Source organism: Anomaloglossus baeobatrachus, chromosome 5 (genome assembly GCF_048569485.1).
Source record: "Anomaloglossus baeobatrachus isolate aAnoBae1 chromosome 5, aAnoBae1.hap1, whole genome shotgun sequence".
Lineage (NCBI taxonomy): Eukaryota > Metazoa > Chordata > Amphibia > Anura > Aromobatidae > Anomaloglossus > Anomaloglossus baeobatrachus.
In genome coordinates, this window is record NC_134357.1 from 295,289,621 (window position 1) to 295,311,168 (window position 21,548).

The 21,548-nt window shown below is 51.5% G+C and overlaps 1 protein-coding gene across 1 annotated transcript in view; it reads left to right on the forward strand.

Moving 5' to 3' along the window:
- SRP68 (signal recognition particle 68) overlaps window positions 1-21,116 on the forward strand; it is a 124,826-nt gene extending 103,710 nt beyond the window's left edge. The window contains exons 15-16 of the mRNA XM_075347478.1: window positions 20,305-20,357; window positions 20,727-21,116. Coding sequence (XP_075203593.1) covers window positions 20,305-20,357; window positions 20,727-20,954 — 281 coding nt within the window. The 3' untranslated portion in view covers window positions 20,955-21,116. The remainder of the gene's footprint in view (window positions 1-20,304; window positions 20,358-20,726) is intronic.
- The last annotated feature ends 432 nt before the right edge of the window (window positions 21,117-21,548 follow it).

The window sequence follows — 21,548 nt, forward strand, 5'->3', positions numbered from 1 at the left end:
CCGGTTTGCCGTTTTCTGGCGAGCGATTGTTTGGCGAACGATTGGATGAGATTATTAAGGAATCCAAGGGAAAGGACTCCTCCTTACCCCAGTCCAAACCTAAGAGACCTCAGCAACGAAAGATACAATCGAGGTTTCGGTCCTTTCGTCCCTCCGCCAAGCCACAGTCCTCTTCGTCCAATAGACAGGACAAAGGCCAGAGGAACTCCTATGCGTGGCGGTCTAAGTCACGCCCCCAAAAGACCGCCGGAGGCACTGCTTCCAAGGCGGCCTCCTCATGACTCACGGCATCCCCGAACCGCATCCTCGGTCGGTGGCAGGCTCTCCCGCTTTCGCGACGCCTGGTGGCCACATGTTCAAGACCGATGGGTGAGAGACATCCTGTCTCACGGTTACAGGATAGAGTTCAGCTCTCGTCCTCCGACTCGTTTCTTCAGAACCTCCCCGCCCCCCGCGCGAGCAGACGCACTTTTTCAAGCAGTGGACGCTCTGAAAAAAGGAGTCGTGACCCCCGTTCCCACTCAGGAACAGGGTCGCGGTTTTTACTCCAACTTATTCGTGGTGCCAAAGAAAGACGGATCATTCCGTCCCGTTCTGGACCTCAAATTGCTCAACAAACACGTGAGCACCAGACGTTTCCGGATGGAATCTCTCCGCTCGGTCATCGCCTCGATGTCACAAGGAGACTTCCTCGCATCGATCGACATCAAGGATGCCTATCTCCATGTGCCGATCGCACCAGAACATCAATGTTTTTTGCGTTTCGCCATCGGGGACGAACACCTTCAGTTCGTGGCATTGCCCTTCGGCCTGGCGACAGCCCCACGGGTTTTCACCAAAGTCATGGCATCCGTTGTGGCGGTCCTGCATTCTCAGGGGCACTCTGTGATTCCCTACTTAGACGATCTCCTAGTCAGGGCACCTTCTCGGGCGGCGTGTCAACACAGCCTTACCGTCGCTCTGGAGACCCTCCAGCAGTTCGGGTGGCTCATCAACTTCCCAAAATCCAAGTTGACACCGACCCAATCTCTGACCTATCTAGGGATGGAGTTTCATACACAGTCAGCGGTAGTCAAGCTACCACTAGACAAACAGCTGTCACTGCAGGCAGGGGTGCAATCTCTGATTCAGACTCAGTCACACCCCTTGAGACGCCTCATGCACTTCCTGGGGAAGATGGTGGCAGCGATGGAAGCATTCTCCACAAATGGGACAGGAGGTCGAACTCTCTCGACAGGAACGTCTCTCTTTCCCTTGCAACAAAGACGTCTCTTCAGTGGTGGCTTCTTCCCACTTCTCTATCACAGGGAAAATCCTTCCTGCCCCCAACCTGGGCTGTGGTCACCACGGACGCGAGCCTGTCAGGGTGGGGAGCGGTGTTCCTCCATCACAGGGCTCAGGGAACCTGGACTCCGATAGTCTTCCCTTCAGATCAATGTCCTGGAGATAAGGGCAGTGTATCTGGCCCTATTGGCTTTCCAGCAGTTGCTGGAGGGCAGGCAGATCCGTATCCAGTCGGACAACCCTACTGCCGTCGCATACATCAACCACCAAGGCGGCACGCGGAGTCGTCAAGCCTTCCAAGAAGTCCGGCGAATTCTGCAGTGGGTGGAAGCCACAGCATCCACCATCTCCGCAGTTCACATACCGGGCGTAGAAAACTGGGAAGCAGATTTTCTCAGTCGTCAGGGCATGGATGCGGGGGAATGGTCCCTGCACCCAGAAGTGGTTCGAGAGATCTGTCGCCGCTGGGGAACGCCGGACGTCGATCTCATGGCGTCATGGCACAACAACAAGGTCCCGGCCTTCATGGCACGATCTCAAGATCACAGAGCTCTGGCGGCGGACGCATTAGTTCAGGATTGGTCGCAGTTTCGACTGCCTTATGTATTTCCTCCTCTGGCAATGCTGCCCAGAGTACTACGCAAGATCAGGTCCGACTGCCGTCGCGCCATTCTCGTCACTCCAGACTGGCCGAGGCGGTCATGGTACCCGACTCTGTGGCATCTCACGGTGGGTCAGCCGTGGGCGCTGCCAGACCGCCCAGACTTGCTGTCGCAAGGGCCGTTTTTCCATCTGAATTCTGCGGCCCTCAACCTGACTGTGTGGCCATTGAGTCCTGGCTCCTAGCGTCTTCAGGGTTGTCTCAGGATGTCATTGCTACTATGAGACAGGCCAGGAAACCGACGTCCGCCAAGATCTATCACAGGACTTGGCGGATTTTCTTGTCCTGGTGTTCTGATAAAGGTTTTACTCCCTGGCCTTTTGCCTTACCCACTTTTCTTTCCTTCCTTCAATCCGGAATGGATAAGGGGTTGTCACTTAGTTCTCTCAAAGGGCAAGTATCGGCACTCTCAATATTCTTTCAAAAGCGCCAAGCTTCCGCAGGTCCGCACGTTCCTGCAGGGAGTTTGCCACATAGTCCCACCTTACAAGCGCCCGCTTGAACCCTGGGACCTTAACAGGGTGCTAACGGCTCTTCAGAAACCGCCTTTTGAGCCGCTGCGGGATGTTCCCTTATCACGTCTTTCGCAGAAAGTGGCATTTCTAGTAGCAGTTACTTCACTCCGTAGAGTGTCGGAGCTTGCAGCACTGTCATGCAAAGCCCCCTTCCTGGTTTTTCACCAGGATAAGGTGGTTCTCCGTCCTGTTCCGGAATTTCTCCCTAAGGTGGTATCGCCTTTTCATCCCAATCAGGATATCACCTTACCTTCATTTTGCCCTAATCCAATTCACCGCTTTGAAAAGGATTTGCACTCATTAGATCTAGTGAGAGCACTCCGTTTCTACGTGTCTCGCACAGCGCCCCTGCGCCGTTCAGATGCGCTTTTTGTCCTTGTGGCTGGTCAGCGTAAGGGTTCGCAAGCTTCCAGGTCAACTTTGGCTCGGTGGATCAAGGAACCGATTCTTGAAGCTTACCGTTCTTCGGGGCTTCCGATTCCTTCGGGGCTGAAAGCCCATTCTACCAGAGCAGTTGGGGCGTCCTGGGCATTGCGGCACCAGGCAACGGCTCTACAAGTGTGTCAGGCAGCTACGTGGTCTAGTATGCACACTTTCACAAAGCACTATCAAGTGCATGCCTATGCTTCGGCAGATGCCAGTCTAGGTAGGCAAGTCCTTCAGGCGGCGGTGGCCCACCTGTAAGAGGGAGTCGTGTCGGCTCTTGTTATCGAGGTATTCTTTTACCCACCCAGGGACTGCTTTTGGAAGTCCCAATTGTCTGGGTCTCCCAATGGAGCGACAAAGAAGAAGGGAATTTTGTTTACTTACCGTAAATTCCTTTTCTTCTAGCTCCTATTGGGAGACCCAGCACCCGCCCCTGTTCCCTTCGGGCTAGTTGTTCTTTTGTGTACACATGTTGTTCATGTTCAATTGTTTCATGGTTTTCAGTTCTCCGAACATCCTTCGGATTGAATTTACCTTAAACCAATTTATAAGTTTCCTCCTTCCTGCTTTTGCACCAAAACTGAGGAGCCCGTGATGCACGGGAGAGGGTATAGGCAGAGGGGAGGGGTTACACTTTTGAGTGTAATACTTTGTGTGGCCTCCGGAGGCAGAAGCTATACACCCAATTGTCTGGGTCTCCCAATAGGAGCTAGAAGAAAAGGAATTTACGGTAAGTAAACAAAATTCCCTTCTTTGAAAACGTCTTGTCGACAGATGAGACCAAGATAGAACTTTTTAGTAAAGCACATAATTTTCTTGCTTACTGAAATCGGAATGAGGCCTACAAAAAAAAAAGAACACAGTACCTACAGTCAAATATGGTGGAGGTTCAAATATGTTATGGGGTTGTTTTGCTGCCTCTGGCATTGGGTGCCTTGACTGTGTGCAATGCATCAGGAAATCTGAAGGTGACCAAAGGATTTTAGGTCACAATGAACGGCCTAGTGTCAGACAGCTGGGTTTTCATCCTAGGTCATGGGTCTTCCATCAGAGCAATGACCCCAAACATAGTTCAAGAAGCACCCAGAAATGGATGAAAACAAAGCGCTGGAGAGTTCTGAAGTGGCAGCAAAGTGTCCAGATCTAAATCCCACTAAATACCTGTGGAGAGATCTTAAAATTGCTGTTGGGAGAAGGCACCCTTCAAATATGAGTGACTGAGCAGTGTGACAAAGAGTGGTCCAAAATTCCAGTTGTGAGGTGTTAGAAGCTTGGTAATGGTTATACAACAATTTTGTACGGTCCAATTTGTGTGAATTTGTCTGATTTGCCTTTTCGGTTTTGTTTTTTTTGTTTTTCTTTGTCGCTCCATTGGGAGACCCAGACAATTGGGTGTATAGCTTCTGCCTCCGGAGGCCACACAAAGTATTACACTTTAAAAAGTGTAACCCCTCCCCTCTGCCTATACACCTTCCCGTGGACCACGGGCTCCTCAGTTTTATGCTTTGTGTGGAAGGAGGCACACATCCACTCATGCATTCTCATAACTTAGTTGTCGGTTGGAAGAAAAGAGGACCCCCACGGGGTCCCCGGCATGCTCCCTTCTCACCCCACTATGTCGGCGGTGTTGTTAAGGTTGAGGTACCCATTGCGGGTACAAAGGCTGGAGCCACATGCCGTTTTCCTTCACCATCCCTTATGCGGCTCTGGGAGAAGTGGGATCCTGAGCGGTCATCCATTTACTGGGACCGTGCTCCATCCGCAGCCCCTGGTGGAACCTGCCGGACAGGAGCCTTTTCAACCCCAGGCACCGGGCCCTGCTACTTAAAGGTACTCTGTGTCCCCATTGGGGACTGTACAGGGAGCGCACCTTCTTCCCGGAAGCCGCGGTAGTCGTAAGACTGAGGAGGCAGGTGGACTTCCGCGCCGACCGGGCCTGCTTGTCGGACGCGGCCTCAAATTTAGTCCCCGGCTTCACCGCGGCCTAGTCGCGAAACTCCCCCCCCCCCCCCCCCCGGGAGCTTGCCTGTCAGGGGTAAGGGCGGGATTACCGACATGATGTTGAATGTGACGGCTGGAGCATCCTGCATGTCTTCCTCCCCACTCACTGGCCACTGTGGGGACCCCAGACGGTACCCATTGCGGGTACGGAGGCTGGAGCCACAGGCCGTCTCCTTCACCATCCCTTATGTGGCTGGGAGAAGTGGGACCTGAGCGGTCATCCATTTGCTGGGACCATGCTCCATCCGCAGCCCCTGGTGGAACCTGCCGGACCGGAGCCTCTTCAACCTCAGGGACCGGGCCCTGCTACTTAAAGGTACTCTGTGTCCCCATTGTGGACTGTACAGGGAGCGCACCTTCTTCCCGGAAGCCGCGGTAGTTGTAAAACTGAGGAGGCAGGTGGACTTCCGCTCCGACCGGGCCTGCTGGTCGGGCGCGGCCTCAAATTTAGTCCCCGGCTTCACCGCGGCCTAGTCGCGAAAATCCCGCCCCTGGGCCTGCCTGTCAGGGGTAAGGGCGGGATTACCGACATGACGTCGGATGTGAGGGCTGGAACATCCTGCATGTCTTCCTCCCCCTCACTGACCACTGTGGGGAACCCAGACTCCCGCTCTTTGCTGGCGCCGCCCTCGGCCCCACTCCTCCCCTGAGAGCTCCGGCGGCCATTTTCTGGCAATTCTGCCAGTGGGTGCTTCTCAGGGGAGCTCAGGGTAAACACAGCACCCGCTGCTGGTCCCCCTAGGGTGCCGGATACATAAGTATATATTATATATATTTCTGTTCGGACAGACTGTATACCCTTTGTTCACATTTACCTTCAGTGGTCACTCTCCTAGGAGACAACAGGCACAGGTTTTTCTCGCGGTCTGTACCTCTTGTGGGGTTATGTTACCCGCGGGATCCACCTACCCTCACTGTGAGCAATGCTCGACTCCTGCCTAGCTTGCTCAGCCGGAGCCTCGGGCACTGGTGGGCCCCTCGGCTCTTGTAGACCCCCCCTGCTCCCCCTGAGCAGGCTGCAGGGACAGAGTCTCCGGTGTTGGCCCTCAGTCATTTTCATATGATCAAATGGTCTTCTAAGCTCCTTGAGGCATTGCAGTCCAGACTGGACCTTTCACAGGCCCTGGCCCTGTTAGCTTGTCTCATCCAGGCCCCGCTTGGTTAGCGCCGCAGCGCGTTCCCAGGTTGAGCCATAGGTCTCAGGCGGAGGACTCCTGCCCGGACCACAGTCCAAGACCGGCTACGCGGTCTCGCTGGGACTCTTCCCCGACTTCCTCACGCTGCTCGGGATCCCAGCTTGAGGACTCTCAGGAAGACGAGGCGGACGTGGGAGTTCAGGGCTCTGGCCCTGACTTCAACCTTAACCTTGATACTCCTGAGGGGGATTCCTTAGTAAATGATCTTATCTCGTTCATCATCCAGGTGCTGGTTCGCTCTCCTCCGCCTCTTCCTGTAGAGGAGTCTGCTTCTCAGCAGGAGAAACTCCAGTTTCCGTTCCCCAAACGTACACGCAATACGTTTTTTGTTCACTCTAACTTCAGGGATGCTGTCCAGAAACCCGGAGCGGTCCCGGACAAGCGTTGGGTTAAACGTCACACTGACACGCGTTACCCCTTTCCATCTGAAGTTGTTAAGAGTTGGGCTCATTCTCCCAAGATGGATCCTCCAGTCTCCAAATTGGCTGCTAGGTCCGTTGTGTCTGTTGCAAATGGCTCATCCCTGAAGGATGCCACTGACAGACAGATAGAGCTCTTGGTGAAGTCCATCTATGAGGCCACGGGCACGTCTTTCGCCCCGGCCTTTGCAGCCGTGTGGGCTCTCCAAGCAATTTAGGCTTGTCTGAAGGAGTTTAATGCTGTCACGTGGAATTTTGCTCCGCATGTTCCGTCTTTGACTCTCGGGCATCAGCTTTTTCGTCCTGCGCCATGAACGCCGTCCTGGACTCCACTAGCCGCACGGCTGTAGCATATGCTAACTCCGTGGCAGTTCGCAGGGCCATGTGGCTGCGCGAAAGGGAACCAGACTCGGCTTAACTGGTTTGCCTTTTTCTGGTGACCGTTTATTTGGCGAACGATTGGCCAAACCTAAGAGACCTCAGCAAAGAAAGATCCAATCGAGGTTTCGGTCCTTTCGTCCCTCCGCCACATTCTTCTTCGTCCAACAGGCCGGAGAAAGGCCAGAGGAACTCATATGCGTGGCGGCCCACGTCACGACCCCAATAGGCCGCAGGGGGCACTGCCTCCAAAACGGCCTCCTCATGGCTCTCGGCCTACCCTAGCCGCATCCCCGGTCGGTGGCTGGCTCTCCCGCTTCGGCGGCGCCTGGTGGCCACAAGTTCAAGACCGATGGGTGAGAGACATTCTGTCTCATGGTTGCAGGATAGAGTTCAGTTCTCGTCCTGCGGCTCGTTTCTTCAGAACCTCTGGGCCCCTTCTCAGGTGGCGTGTCAACACGTCGCTCTGGCGACTCTCCAGGGACAAACAGCTTTCTCTGCAGGCGGGGGTGCAATCACTTCTTCGGAGTCAGTCACACCCCTTAAGGCGCCTCATGCACTTCCTGGGGAAGATGGTTGCAGCTATGGAGGCAGTGCCGTTTGCGAACCGAGGCGGCACTCGCAGTCGTCAAGCCTTCCAGGAAGTCCGGCGGATTCTGCAGTGGGTGGAAACCACAGGCTCCACCATCTCCGCAGTTCACATCCCGGGCGTAGAAAACTGAGAAGCAGATTTTTTTCAGTCATCAGGGCATAGACGCGGGGGAATGGTCTCTGCACCCAAAAGTGCTTCGAGAGATCCATCGCCCCTGAGGAACGCAGGACGTCGATCTCTCAAGGTCCCGGCCTTCATGGCACGGTCTCAGGATCACAGACCTCTGGCAGCGGACGCTTTAGTCCAGGATTGGTCGCAGTTTCGACTGCCTTATGTGTTTCCCCCTCTGGCGATGCTGCCCAGGGTACTACGCAGCATCAGGTCCGATTGCCGTCGCGCCATTCTCGTCGCTCCAGACTGGCCGAGACGGTCGTGGTATCCGGATCTGTGGCATCTCACGGTGGGTCAACCGTGGGCACTTCCAGACCACCCAGACTTGCTGTCACAAGGCCCGTTTTTTCCATCTGAATTCTGTGGCCCTCAACTTGACTAGGTGGCCATTGGTCCCTGACTCCTAGAGTCTTCAGGGTTATCTCAGGATGTCATTGCCACCACGAGACAAGCCAGGAAGCCAACGTCCGCCAAGATCTATTACAGGTCTTGGCAAGTCTTTCTATCCTGGTACGCTGATAACAGCTTTCCTCCATGGCCGTTTGCCTTACCCACATTCCTTTCATTCCTACAATTTGGAATGGACAAGGGTTTGTCCCTCGGCTCTCTTTCTAGGGCCAAGTATCCACGCTCTCCGTGTTTTTCTTTCAAAAGCGTCTAGCCAGGCTTCCGCAGGTCCGCACGTTCCTGCAGGGGGTTTGCCACATGGTCCCACCTTACAAACGTCCGTTGGAACCCTGGGATCTTAGCAGAGTCCGGACGGCTCTTCAAAAGCCGCCTTTTGAGCTGCTGCGGGATGTCTCTCTCTCCCGTCTTTCGCAGAAGATGGCCTTCCTAGTGACAGTCACATCTCTTCAGAGAGTGTCTGAACTTGCAGCGCTGTCATGCAAGGCTCCCTTCCTGGTTTTCCACCAGGATAAGGTGGTTCTTCGTCCTGTCCCGGAATTTCTCTCTAAGGTGGTATCTCCTTTTCATCTAAATCAGGATATCTCCTTACCTTCCTGTTGCCCTAATCCAATTCACCAGTGTGAAAAGGTTTTGCACTCGTTGGATCTAGTGAGAGCACTCAGGTTCTACGTGTCTCGCACGGCGCCCCTGCGCCGTTCAGATGCGCTTTTTGTCCTTGTCGCTGGCCAGCGTATGGACTCTCAGGCCTCCAAGTCGACCTTGGCTCGATGGATCAAGGAACCGGTTCTCGGGGCCTACCGTTCTTCGGGCCTTCCGCTCCCTTCAGGGCTGAAAGGCCATTCTACCAGAGCTGTAGGTGCGTCCTGGGCATTGCGGCACCGGGCAACGGTTCAGCAGGTGTGTCAGGCAGCTACGTGGTCTAGTCTGCACACTTTCACGAAGCACTATCAAGTGCATACCTATGCTTCGGCAGCGCCAGTCTAGGTAGGCGAGTCCTTCGGACGGCGGTTGTCCACCTGTAAGAGGGGGCCGTTTTCGGCTCTTCTTATTGAGGTATTCTTTTACCCACCCAGGGACTGCTCTTGGACGTCCCAATTGTCTGGGTCTCCCAATGGAGCGACAAAGAAGAAGGGAATTTTGTTTACTTACCGTAAATTCCTTTTCTTCTAGCTCCTATTGGGAGACCCAGCACCCACCCCTGTGCCCTTTGGGCTGGTTGTTCTTTTGGGTTATGGTCTTCAGTTCTCCGAACATCCTTCGGATTGACCAATTTATAAGTTTCCTCCTTCCTGCTTCCTCCTTCCTGCTTGGAGGGTGTATAGGCAGAGGGGAGGGGTTACACTTTTTAAAGTGTAATACTTTGTGTGGCCTCCGGAGGCAGAAGCTATACACCCAATTGTCTGGGTCTCCCAATAGGAGCTAGAAGAAAAGGAATTTACGGTAAGTAAACAAAATTCCCTTCTTTTGGGTGTGTGTTGTTCTCATACACAAAAAGGAAATCAATATGTGTATAACAAAACATGTAATTGCAATAATTTTCTTGGAGAAATACTTAATTGTCTGGAACAGTTTCAAGAGTGGCAAAACTTACCACCATAACTGTATATAAAATGTGGTATTGCTGTAATCGTACTGACCCTAAGAATAAATACGTCTTATCAATTGTACCACATGGTGAACGGCATAAAAAAAATCCCAAAAAACAATCTTTGAATTGCTGGTTTTTGTTCATTCTGCTTGCCAAAAATTTTAAAGAAAGCAATCAAAAAATGTTATATGCCCGTAAATGGTACAAATAAAAAACGTCAACTCATCCCACAAAAAACAAGCCTTGTTTACAGAAATTTAGAAAAATGATAGTTTCCAAAATGTGGGTTAAAGGCATTTTTTTAATGGGTGTTAGTTTCAAAACATAAAAAATCCATTAGAAATCTGGTATTCGCTGTAAACATACTGACCCGAACAATAAAGTCGTCTGATCACTAATACCGCAGGGTAAACAGTGTAAAAAAATAAATTAAAACTAATTTTTGACCTGTTTTTTATTCTGACTTTCAAAGATCTCATTAAGGCTCAGCTTACTTTGGGGTTCACATGTAAATCTCTGAAATACGTGATTCAGGCGGATCCCCAACAGAAGATTCCCTATAATGAGGCAGAACGAGATGCTTTGGACTCTGTCTGGCCTATGATCCGGCCATGTCCGTCTCATTAATTATTCAAAAACTGTGCTGTTAACGTGTTTCCGAGTGAAACCCCACTACTTTCTCAAAATAGGCACCGCTGTCAAGAGCACTTCAAATGTGACATGGCATCCGCAATCTATTCCAGCCCAGCCAAAATGGTGATCCAAAATTGAAATGGCACTTATTCCCTTCCTTGCCTTCTCTTGTTCCCAAACAGTAATTTTACAGGGTATTAGCACACTCAGGGGAAATTGTACGGTGTACCTTTGCTTTCTATATCTGTGAAAATGAAAAATTTGAGGCCGAAGCAACATTTTTGTGGAAAACAAATAATTTTTCCTTCTTTACATCCCATTGTTATTAGTGATGAGCGAGTACCAAAAAGCTCGGGTGCTCGAGGCTCGGGCCGAGCATCCCAAGATACTCGTGTACTCGGCCCGAGCACCGAGCCCAATGTTATCCTATGGGAGACCCGAGTATTTTTCTGAAATGACCCCCGGCAGCATGTAGAAACCCTAAAAATGTCACAAAAGTCTCAGAAGAGTGCTCAAATGACATGGCAACAGCATGGGGAAGATCCCTTGAAGCATTTATCACTCAAAAGTCACAGCTGTGAACAATTTTGTCCGAGTTTTACGCCATTTTTACGGACTCACCAGAAAGCCTTCCAAAATGACACCAAAATGAATTTTCATGGCGGAAATGTTAAGGGCACATACACCAGCTCTATCTCACTATTGGGTATGTTACTTTTTGAGATTAATACATGAAAGATTTTACTTAAAACATTGTGTGGCACTCCGATGTCCAAAACGCACGTTTTGTGCTTTTTACTAGCGATGTCGGTCATTTTTTTTTTCATTCTATCTCCCGTCGGTCGGTCTTGCTCTGTCTGTCTCTCTCTGTCTTGTCTGTCCCCCTCTCACAGTCTGTCGGTCATTCTCCCCCCTCTCTCTTACTTACCGTTCCCCGATCACTGCCACGGCGCTGCACAGCTGTTCACTAAACTCCGGCGGCTTTTCCTCTTTTGAAAAAGCCGGCCGCTCATTAAACAATCTCGTATTCCCTGCTTTCCTGCTTTTCGGCGCCTATGATTGGTTGCAGTGAGACACGCCCCCACGCTGAGTGACAGGTGTCTCACTGCACCCAATCACAGCAGCCGGTGGGCGTGTCTATACTGTGCAGTGAAATAAATAATTTAAAAAAACGGCGTGCGGTCCCCCCAATATTAATACCAGCCAGATAAAGCCATACGGCTGAAGGCTGGTATTCTCAGGATGGGGAGCTCCACGTTATGGGGAGCCCCCCAGCCTAACAATATCAGTCAGCAGCCGCCCAGAATTGCCGCATACATTAGATGCGACCGTTCTGGGACTGTACCCGGCTCTTCCCGATTTGCCCTGGTGCGTTGGCAAATCGGATTAATAAGGAGTTAATGGCAGCCCATAGCTGCCACTAAATCCTAGATTAATCATGTCAGGCGTCTCCCTGAGATTCCTTCCATGATTAATCTGTAAATTACAGTTAAAAAACACACACACCCGAAAAATCCTTTATTAGAAATAAAAAAATACTAACAAATTCCCTCATCACCAATTTATTAACCCCGACAAACCCTCCATGTCCGGCGTAATCCACGGACCTCCAGCGTCGCATTCCAGCTGTGCTGCATGAAGGTGACAGGAGCTGTAGAATACACCGCCGCTCCTGTGAGCTTCACACAGCAACTGAAGACAGCCGCGCGATCAGCTGAGCTGTCACTGAGGTTACCTGGATCCAGCGGTGGATGCAGCGGTGGCCGCGGGTAACCTCAGTGACAGCTCAGCTCATCGCGCTACTCACCGCCGCTCCGGTCAGCTCCACGCAGCAACTGAGGTGAGTATTGCGATCAGCTGAGCTGTCACTGAGGTTAATCGCGGCCACCGCTGGATCCAGTGGTGGCCGTGAGTTACCTGACTGACAGCAGCTGATCGCGCTACTCACCTCAGTTGCTGTGTGAAGCTGACCGGAGCGGCGGTGTATTCTGCAGCTCCTGTCACCTGCATGCAGCAGAGCTGGACACGACGCTGGAGGTCCGTGGATTACGCCGGACATGGAGGGCTTTGTCGGGGTTAATAAATTGGTGATGAGGGACTTTATTGTTTTTTATTTCTAATAAAGGATTTTTCGTGTGTGTGTTTTTTAACTGTAATTTACAGATTAATCATGGAAGGTTTCTCGGGGAGACGCCTGACATGATTAATCTAGGATTTAGTGGCAGCTATGGGCTGCCATTAACTCCTTATTACCCCGATTTGCCAACGCACTAGGGTAAATCGGGAAGAGCTGGGTACAGTCCCAGAACTGTCGCATCTAATGTATGCGGCAATTCCGGGCGGCTGCTGACTGATATTGTTAGGCTGGGGGCTCCCCATAGCGTGGGGCTCCCCATCCTGAGAATACCAGCCTTCAGCTGTATGGCTTTATCTAGCTGGTATTAAAATCAGGGGGACCGCACGCCGTTTTTTTAATTATTTATTTTACTGCACAGTATAGACACGCCCACCGGCTGCTGTGATTGGGTGCAGTGAGACACCTGTCACTCAGCGTGGGGGCGTGTCTCACTGCAACCAATCATAGGCGCCTGTGGGCGGGGAAAGCAGGGAATAGGAGATGGCTGTTTGCAGAGCACAGCGCGCCCGCCGGTATAAAGGCTCGGTCACGCTGTGCAGGCCGGCCAATCACTGCAATTCCACAACTAACAGGGCTGTGGCATTGCAGTGGTCTGCCAGCCAATCCCTGCATGAGGGCTGGCTCTCAAAAGAGCGCCAACATGCAGGGATGAAGACCACGAGTACAGCACGAGTATCGCGAAATTACTCGGTACCCGCCGAGGAGCCCGAGTACAGTGATACTCGTGCGAGTACCGAGTAGTAACAAGCATACTCGCTCATCACTAGTTGTTATAAATCTTTGTGAGGCACCTGTGGGTTCTAGATGTTCACAATACCCATACATGAATTCCTTGAGAAGTTCAGATTCCAAAATGGGGTCACTTGTGCGGGATTTCTACTATTTTAGCATGTAGGGGCTCTTCAAATGTAACATGGCGTGCACAATCTATTCCAGCCAAAATTGCACTCCAGAATTCAAATTGCATTCCTTCCCTTCTGACCCATGTTGTGTGCCCAAACAAATAGTTTCTGCCCCCATTTGGGGTATTGTCATATTCGGGAGTAATTTCACATTCAATTAGGTTGTGCATTTTCTTTTATTTTTGCGAAAATGAAAGATTTGGGGCACGTTTTTGTGGATTTTTTTTTTTCCCATTTTCACACATTAAAGTTATAAAATTTGTGAACCACCTTTGGGTTCAATATGCTCCCAACACCCCTTATTAAATTCCTTGAGGAATGTAGTTTCCAAAATGGGGTCACCTAAGGATTGTTTGGGGTTTTTTTTGCACATCTGGGGCTTGGCAAATGCGACTTGGCATTCGCAGTCTATTCCAGCCAAAATTGTGCTAAAAAAATTCAAATAGTGCTCCTTTTCTTTCGAGCCCTGCCATGCGCCCAAACAATAGTTTCTGACCACATATGGAGCACAGTTGTGCTCAAGAGAAATTGCGCAACAAATTTTACTGTCCATTTTCTTCTGTTGCCCTTGTGAAAATGTAACATTTGGGGTGAAAGCAACATTTTTGTGGGAAAATAACTATTTTTTTAATTTGTTTCCACTTTGTTTTAATTCCTGTGAAGCACCTTGAAGGGTTAACAAACTTCTGAGATGTGGTTTTGAATGCCTTGTAGGATGCAGTTTTTAAAATGTGGTCACTTTTGGCTGTTTACTGACATATAGGCCCCCAAAAGTCCCTTCAAATGTGAAATAGTCCCTATTAAAATTAGGTTTCTCTAGCGTTTCATTGGGGGACACAGGACCATGGGTTATGCTGCTGTCACTAGGAGGCTGACACTAAGTAAATAGAAAAAGTTAGCTCCTCCCCAGCAGTATAACCCCTGAGCCGGAGGCGGGCTCAATCAGTTTTTTGCTTAGTGTCGTAGGAGGCTGATGTGGGCCGACTGGGCCCCCTTCAGCCACTTGTTTTTTTTTGCGTTATTTTTTCATTTTTTCTCTCGGCGACGCTCGTCGCTCTCATCTGTGGTAATTCTCTTTTTCTACAGGTATCGTTTCTCTACCTCAGCTCTCGCAGCCCGTGTGGGTACCACTCCCCTGGGTCGCAGAGGCTTGAGTCGTCGGGCCCTCTCCCCCGTCCAATTCCACGGTACCACTCCCGGGTTGGCACGCGGGGCTGAACTTTACTGAGCACCCCCTATTCACCCTGCGGTATCACCCCAAAGGGTGCAAGGGGCATACAGCAGGGACTGGACCTCGCAGCGCGTCTGGATTGTGTGATGGGGCCCGCAGCGCTGCTACACTTCAGAGGGGTTTCCTCCCCCCACCGGCGTCCACCTCCCTGCCTGCCTGCCTGCCTCATTCTTCTCCTGCTGCCGCAGCCAGTCATCCGGTGTGCGGAGCACAGGGGCACGGGTGCAGAGCTCCACGCCTGCACACTGGCAGATACGACGCCGCCCTTCAGGTAGGACACCCTCTCCTACCTTCTCCCGGGCGGATGCAATCTTTAGGCCCCGGTCCGGGCCTACTCACCGGGCGCCCCCACGTCCCCATCCGGTCATCGGGCGGCTGCTAAAATTTAGGCCCCGGTCTGGGCCTAGTCGCCTGGCACCCCGGCCACGTCCGCGGAGTTCCCTGCCGACATCCGAGGTCGGGAGGGTCCGCATCGCTGCTGCGCCGCCGCCGCTTCGTGAGTGGGTCCGCCGGCGCTGCCTCTGCCCGCGGCGCCAGCTTCCAAATTTAGTCCCCGGTCTGGGCCTAGCCGCCTGGCACCCCGGCCACGTCCGCGGAGCTCCCTGCCGACATCCGAGGTCGGGGGGATCCGCATCGCTACTCCGCCGCCGCCGCATCGCTACTGCGCCGCCGCCGCAGCTTCAAAATTTAGTCCCCGGCTTCGGCCCTGTCTTCGGCGTCCCAGGCCCGCCTCCCGCGCAGCGCTATTGGCCGCCGGCCTCTCTGCCTCCGCCCTCCGCTCGGCTCCAGGCATCACTAGGGGGGTGGTGGATAGTTTTTCCCGCTCTCTTGGGTCCGCCCCCAGCCCCCTCAGCGTCCATTTTAAATAAAAAAAAAAAAAAAAAAAAAAGAGGATCAGGGCAGACTCCTGATCTGCGGATTGCTGAGGCTGCAGCATCCCTTATCAGGGAAAAATGGGCCCAAGAATAGCCACAATTTTTAACGATAGTAGGTTTTTTATGTTCATGGGTTGAGTTATTACTATATGTGTAGATTGAGTTTATTAACTCTTACAGGTCTCAGCTTGAGATATTTGTTTTTTTTTTGGACCGGTAAGCTCAGGTCTACGCTTCCCTCAATTGTTTTTTACATCCACCGCAGCCACTGGCACTGCACGCCCCTGCTCCCCGCCCCTGCCGAATAGTTGGCGCCTGGCTTTGGCTAAATCCCCTCGCTGGCGTTCCTCGGGTTGGTGCGCATGCGCTGCGTCCCTGGCCGACGCTCTCTCAGATCATCCACAGGACTGGCGCAATCCCCTCGGGGAGGTGAGTCCCATACCAGGGGCCAGTTCCTCTGCCGGAAGCGGACCCGCCAGGTATCATCTTCTGCGGCCCCCCAGGTTTCACCTTAATCCCCAGGTCCAGACTGCCTGTCCTTCGGTAGCCTTTCGACCTCTCGGGTGATGGCCCAGGCGTTTCACCTCTGGTGAACTCCGAGCAGGACCTGGATGTTTTCGCCGCATGACAAGTAGCCTGCTAGGAATGGTGAGTCAAGCCGTAAGGCTACGGACAGCCCTCTTCTCTCTGTGCACGCAGGTCTCCTTTAAGACATTTGGAGCGGACCCTTGATGTAATCAGTGGACATCCAGAGTTCGCCGAGTTACCGCGTGATCACTGACAACAACCGGACACGAAGTTTACCAGCGGTAAGTCTTGTCAGTATCATTATGCCTTTCTCCAAGAGGGTTTTCGGACAAAATGGGCATGCTACACTGGAGTCGCTGTTTGATCACGAACAGCAACTAGACACTGCGTTTCCAGCGGTAAGTCGTGTTATTGCCATTATCATTCCCCCAAAGGGCTCCGGAGAGAGGGGGCATGTCATCTTGAAGAGACGAATGTGGCGGGCCCCTGCGGCTTACAGGGGACATCCAGAGTTCGCCGTGCTGACTGCGTGAGCATGGTTATGTCCCGGACACGATGTTTACCAGTGGTAAGTCCCTTTACTTGTCATTACCCCTTCTCGAAGGGGGGCCCCGAAAGGAAGAGGCGCGCTATCCTGTAATCGACCCGCCTGGGTTCCTTCTGGCTTCTCGTCCCTAACGTGACGCTCCGCAGGGTCTCCGCGGACACCCTACGCGGCGGACCACGTTCCACCTATGCCGACCCTGGACTGGTTATCATCTTCCGTGAGTACCCTCTCTTCACAGACCTGGTGTCTGACTGCGGCTCGGCCTGAGCCTCTAGTATCAGTGTGTACACACGTCGAGACCTCTGACTCAGGATTAGGAACTGGAATCGACGTCTAAAGAGTCGCTGACTTCCCTTACGACTGTACGTGAACGCCCTTCGGAGATGGGCGGGGCCAGTTGCTCCCCTAGGCTACGTCAGGGTAGAGTACTTCTATCCCCTAGGCTACGTAAGGGAAGAGTACATCTCTTCCCGGCATTGGCCAGACGCATCAGGATCGTCCCCCTACAGCTAGGTCCCAGTCCGTTCACGCCGCACCCGTCAGGGCGCCTCTATCCCTCCAACAGTCCCTCCGCCTCGCGGGACAGTGGGCCGTTCCAGTTTTTTTGAGAGCGCTTGCAGGGATCACTGTCCCTGCGCATACTACGCTACAGGGCTGCTAGGTTCACTCCGCCCAGAAACGACCTAGAGGACCAGAGTTCTCCCTTCAAGGGCCCGCGCTTGAGGTTTAGACCGTCATCATCACTTTTCGCTACTAGGGTAGCTGAGCTTCCGGAGGGAGTCCTCTCAGATCCCTACCCGGTAGATCATCTCTTAGGCACGGTATCGAGCCCGTCCACGGGTAGCTACTCCTCACGCAGGAGTAGTTTTCTACCGGGCGCAGAGTCCCGCGTACCCTTTGCCACCCGCGCCCGTTTTTTTCCATCAGTTTTGCTATGCGAGCCCTCGGCAGTCTGTGGCGGGAATAGCGGCGGTGCACTTACCAGATTCATCCTTGACTCCCCAGCGGACCACTCTGAAGAACGGAGTCAGGAAGGTTCCGTCTTCGTGGGGGACTCGTCAATCCCCTCCTTGCGGACCAGTTTTCACAACCGTCCCTTGAAGCTCCCCTTTCCTCCTCGGGAGCGTGTTATCAACCGTCACCAGTCTCCCGTGCTAGGGTATCCTTCTCCCCTCCGGTTAGCCCGGTTTACAATTATTCTCTTGGTCGGGGTGGCCCATTCAGGTTCCACTCGGACCATGCCACAGCGGTGACGTGCATCATCCTCCAGGGTGATGCAGGGAGTGTCATGGCAAGGGAAGAAGCCTAGAAGATCTTCCTCTGGGACAGGTCTCTTCACTCGCTAATCTCGGCTCCACATACCTAGCGTGGACGTTTGGACGGCCGATTCTCTCGGCAAGAAGGACCTCGCTTAGGCAAATGGCTCTTCAACAGGGAAGTCACCAGCCGGTTCCCCGGCGAAGGAAGATCTCCAGTCGTGGTCCTATTGGTCTTGCGATCCAACTTTCAGGTCAATGGGGCATCGTGGGTGCCACCTGCTCTGGACTAGGTGACGATGCCCTCGACCGGTCGTGAAGCCTATTCAGGCTCTTGTGCGTCTTCCCGCGGTTTCCCATGATCTTGAGGGTTCTCAAGATGGACCAGGGCAGAGGAAGGCTCTGGAGTAGCCCAGGTGAGCATAGTTCACATATCTTGCTCAACTCCTCGCAGATGCCCCGTGACTCCCTCCAGACCGCCCAGTTCATCCGTGTCGGGGCCCCTCTCTTCTACCAGGACTCAGAAGTCCCAAGTCCAACGGGCTCACCAGTGGATCCCGGGTTCTGGCTCGGTCAGGTCTGTTGTCAAGAAGATTGCAGACAAATGGTGAGGGCTGGGGAGTCCAGTTTCCTCGAGGATTTAATTCCACTCGTACAGAGCTCCCCCGGTGGTATGAGGAGCACATCTTCCCTTCTCCTCTCTCTCCCTCCCCTCCTTCTTGCTGGCCTTCTTCCAGTCAGTTCTGGATGCGGCACTCTCGCGTTTCCCTGTATCGACTAGGTGGCTGCTCGATTGTTCGGGTTTTCGGAGTCCTCTCACTTTCCGTTCTTCGATCACGGCCTCCACTCAGGGAAGCGTCCATCTGGCTCGGCGGTATCTTCGGTCACTAGAAACGTGGGACCTTAATCCAGTGATGGTTTCGCTTCAGGGTACTCTTTTTTCCCTGCTCCCACCTGTTTTGATAGGTGGGCTCCTCGTGGCCGTCTTTTGGTTACGGACGGCATCAGGGCGGACAGCCCTCTTGTCGTTTTTTCCCCCTTTTCCGGCTCCTCTAGCAGGACAAGGGGGTGCTCCGGCAGAACCCTTCGTTCTGTCCAAGGCAGCTTTCTGTTTCTTCCAGAAGAGGAGTTTAGGGTTCGGTGTTCGGTTCTAGTCTCCTCTCTCAGCCAAAATGAGGGCCTAGTTCGTTCCAGGGCTGGTACGAGCCCTCAGTCTTTAGGTCTGCAGGACACCACTTTTCGGTTACACCGACAGTCAGTCCATCCTTCCACCTGTTCCCAAGAGGCGCATGCCGGCGCCAAGGGCCAGAATTTCACATTGATCCATTCCTCCATATGGTTAGGCTATCGCACGAAGGACGGACTTCCGCCGCGGTCTACCGAGCAAGGGATACCCCTTGGACGGATGGACTTCAGACGTCGACTGGCCAGGTCCCCTGGGTCGCCACCTGATCTAGTCGGCATACCTTTACTAGTTTTGACCAGGGGCACACCCAAGCTTTGGTAGAGCCCAGTCTTGGCGTAAGGTTTGCGGGCGGCAGTCGCACACCTGTATCAAGGTAGGTGCTTGTAGGTCTGGGTCAAGCCCGACAGGGGGAAGCGGCTCCTTCCTATCTCTGGTGATGGTTCTCTTCCCACCCAGGGACTGCTTTTGGACGTCCCATGGTCCTGTGTCCCCCAATGAAACGCTAGAGAAAGAAGGATTTTTGTGTACTCACCGTAAAATCTCTTTCTCTGAGTCTTCATTGGGGGACACAGCACCCACCCTGCTTGTGTTTCTTGTTATATATTACCTGCCGGTTACCCCAGTGGCCATATTCCCATGCCACTGGTCACACGACTGATGATCGTAGTTTTTACCTTGTTTTATCCAGGATTGTTTGGTTCTCCTCCTACTGCTTGTGCACTAAACTGATTGAGCCCGCCTCCGGCTCAGGGGTTATACTGCTGGGGAGGAGCTAACTTTTTCTATTTACTTAGTGTCAGCCTCCTAGTGACAGCAGCATAACCCATGGTCCTGTGTCCCCCAATGAAGACTCAGAGAAAGAGATTTTACGGTGAGTACACAAAAATCCTTCTTTTGTAAAAAAAAAAACTTAAAAGAATTTTGATGCTAAACTTTAAACCCTTCTATATTCCTACCAGAAAAAAATGTTTAAAAAAATTGATGCTGATGTAAAGTTGACATGTGGCAAATTTTAGATTGACAATCTGTCTTAAGGGCGTAAAAATGCAAAAATGGTCATCAAGTTTCCAATTTTTTCATAAATGCAAATCATATCATCCTAAATTTACCATTTAATATGAAATACAATGTGTCACGTAAAAACAGTCTTCGAATCACTGAGATGTTGAAGCGTTCCACATTTATCACAAAATAAAGTGATACCTGTCAGAATTGAAAAATTTGACCTGGTCATTAAGGTGAAAATTGGCTTTGGTGGTAAGGGGTTAACATTGGTTCCTTCCTTGTTTGTCTGAGCAATAATCTCATTCTTTGCCTAAAAACAATTTGAGTGTAGTAGTTAACATTTTTTTTTTGTTGTTTTGTTTTAGATACGACCGATATTACTGAGGAGGTTTCACCCTCTCAGACTAAAGAAAACAAGGTAGGTGGTTGTATTTCAACTGCTAAGATCAGAATCAAACTGCTAAAAAAAACACAAGTTTGAAGCCCTCTAAACAACCTCTAGTCTTTATAACATGAACTCCTTACTCCAGAGTTTCTTTTCTGGAGACATCCCTGTGTGTCTGATCAAGACTAGTGTGACTGACATTCGAATGTTTGCCCAAAAGTGTGCGCTCTACCAGTCTTGATGAATCGGCCACCGTGTTTTCTGCACAGGATTCAGTCTCTAAGAGAATTGTGGTATACCACTGGGATTTTTGTAATATTTACTATGCTATACCTACATGTACCAAAAACTACTGGATGATACTGGTCCCATAACTAATTCTCATCTTGTTTTCTATTGCAGCCTCTCTTGGAACGTTTAGACAACTTCTGCCTTGACCCATCTCTCGTGACCAAACATGCCCGCTTAGTGCCCTTCCCCCCAGACTTCCATCCCATACCTTGCAAGCCACTCTTCTTTGATCTGGCCTTAAATCATGTTGCGCTGCCATCTCTAGAGGACAAGCTGGAACAGAAATCAAAGAGCGGATTGACTGGTTATATCAAAGGCATCTTTGGTTTCCGAAGTTAATGAGATGGAGAAAAGTGAGGGTGGTTAATACTTGCAGCTCAGCATCATAATTTGTACTCGGTGAAGGACACTTCATGGAGTTAGAGTTTTGCCCTACTGAGCCGGTTGTAACCATTACTCGGTGTTCTCTTGAGATCAATAAATTCTTTTAATTTATTGTGATGATGGTTCTCTTTGTATTGACCAGAATTTGTTGGCAGTTTTCCGACAGCTCTGTTTTTGGAGCAGACAAAATATCATTTACATTGTATAAAAAGTGGACCTGTTTCCAAGACAATAAAGAAATGCTCATGTTAGTTAATCTACTTAATGTTTGGGGAGCTTTTTATTTTATTTTCCATAGTTATATATTTTGGCTCCTTCACTGTATTTTGTTTTGTGTTCTGGCGCTTACATAAAGACACACATTTTAGGGGTGGTTTTTGGGGTTTTGTTTTTGTTTGTTTTTTTTATATTTTTTTCTGGCGGTTTTTAAACTTAACAATGAAACCTATAGGGGAAAAATTTAGACCATGCTGAGGGTTTAAAAAAAAAAAGATACAAACCTAAAAGCACTGTACAGTGCCTACAAGTAGTATTCAACCCCCTGCAGAT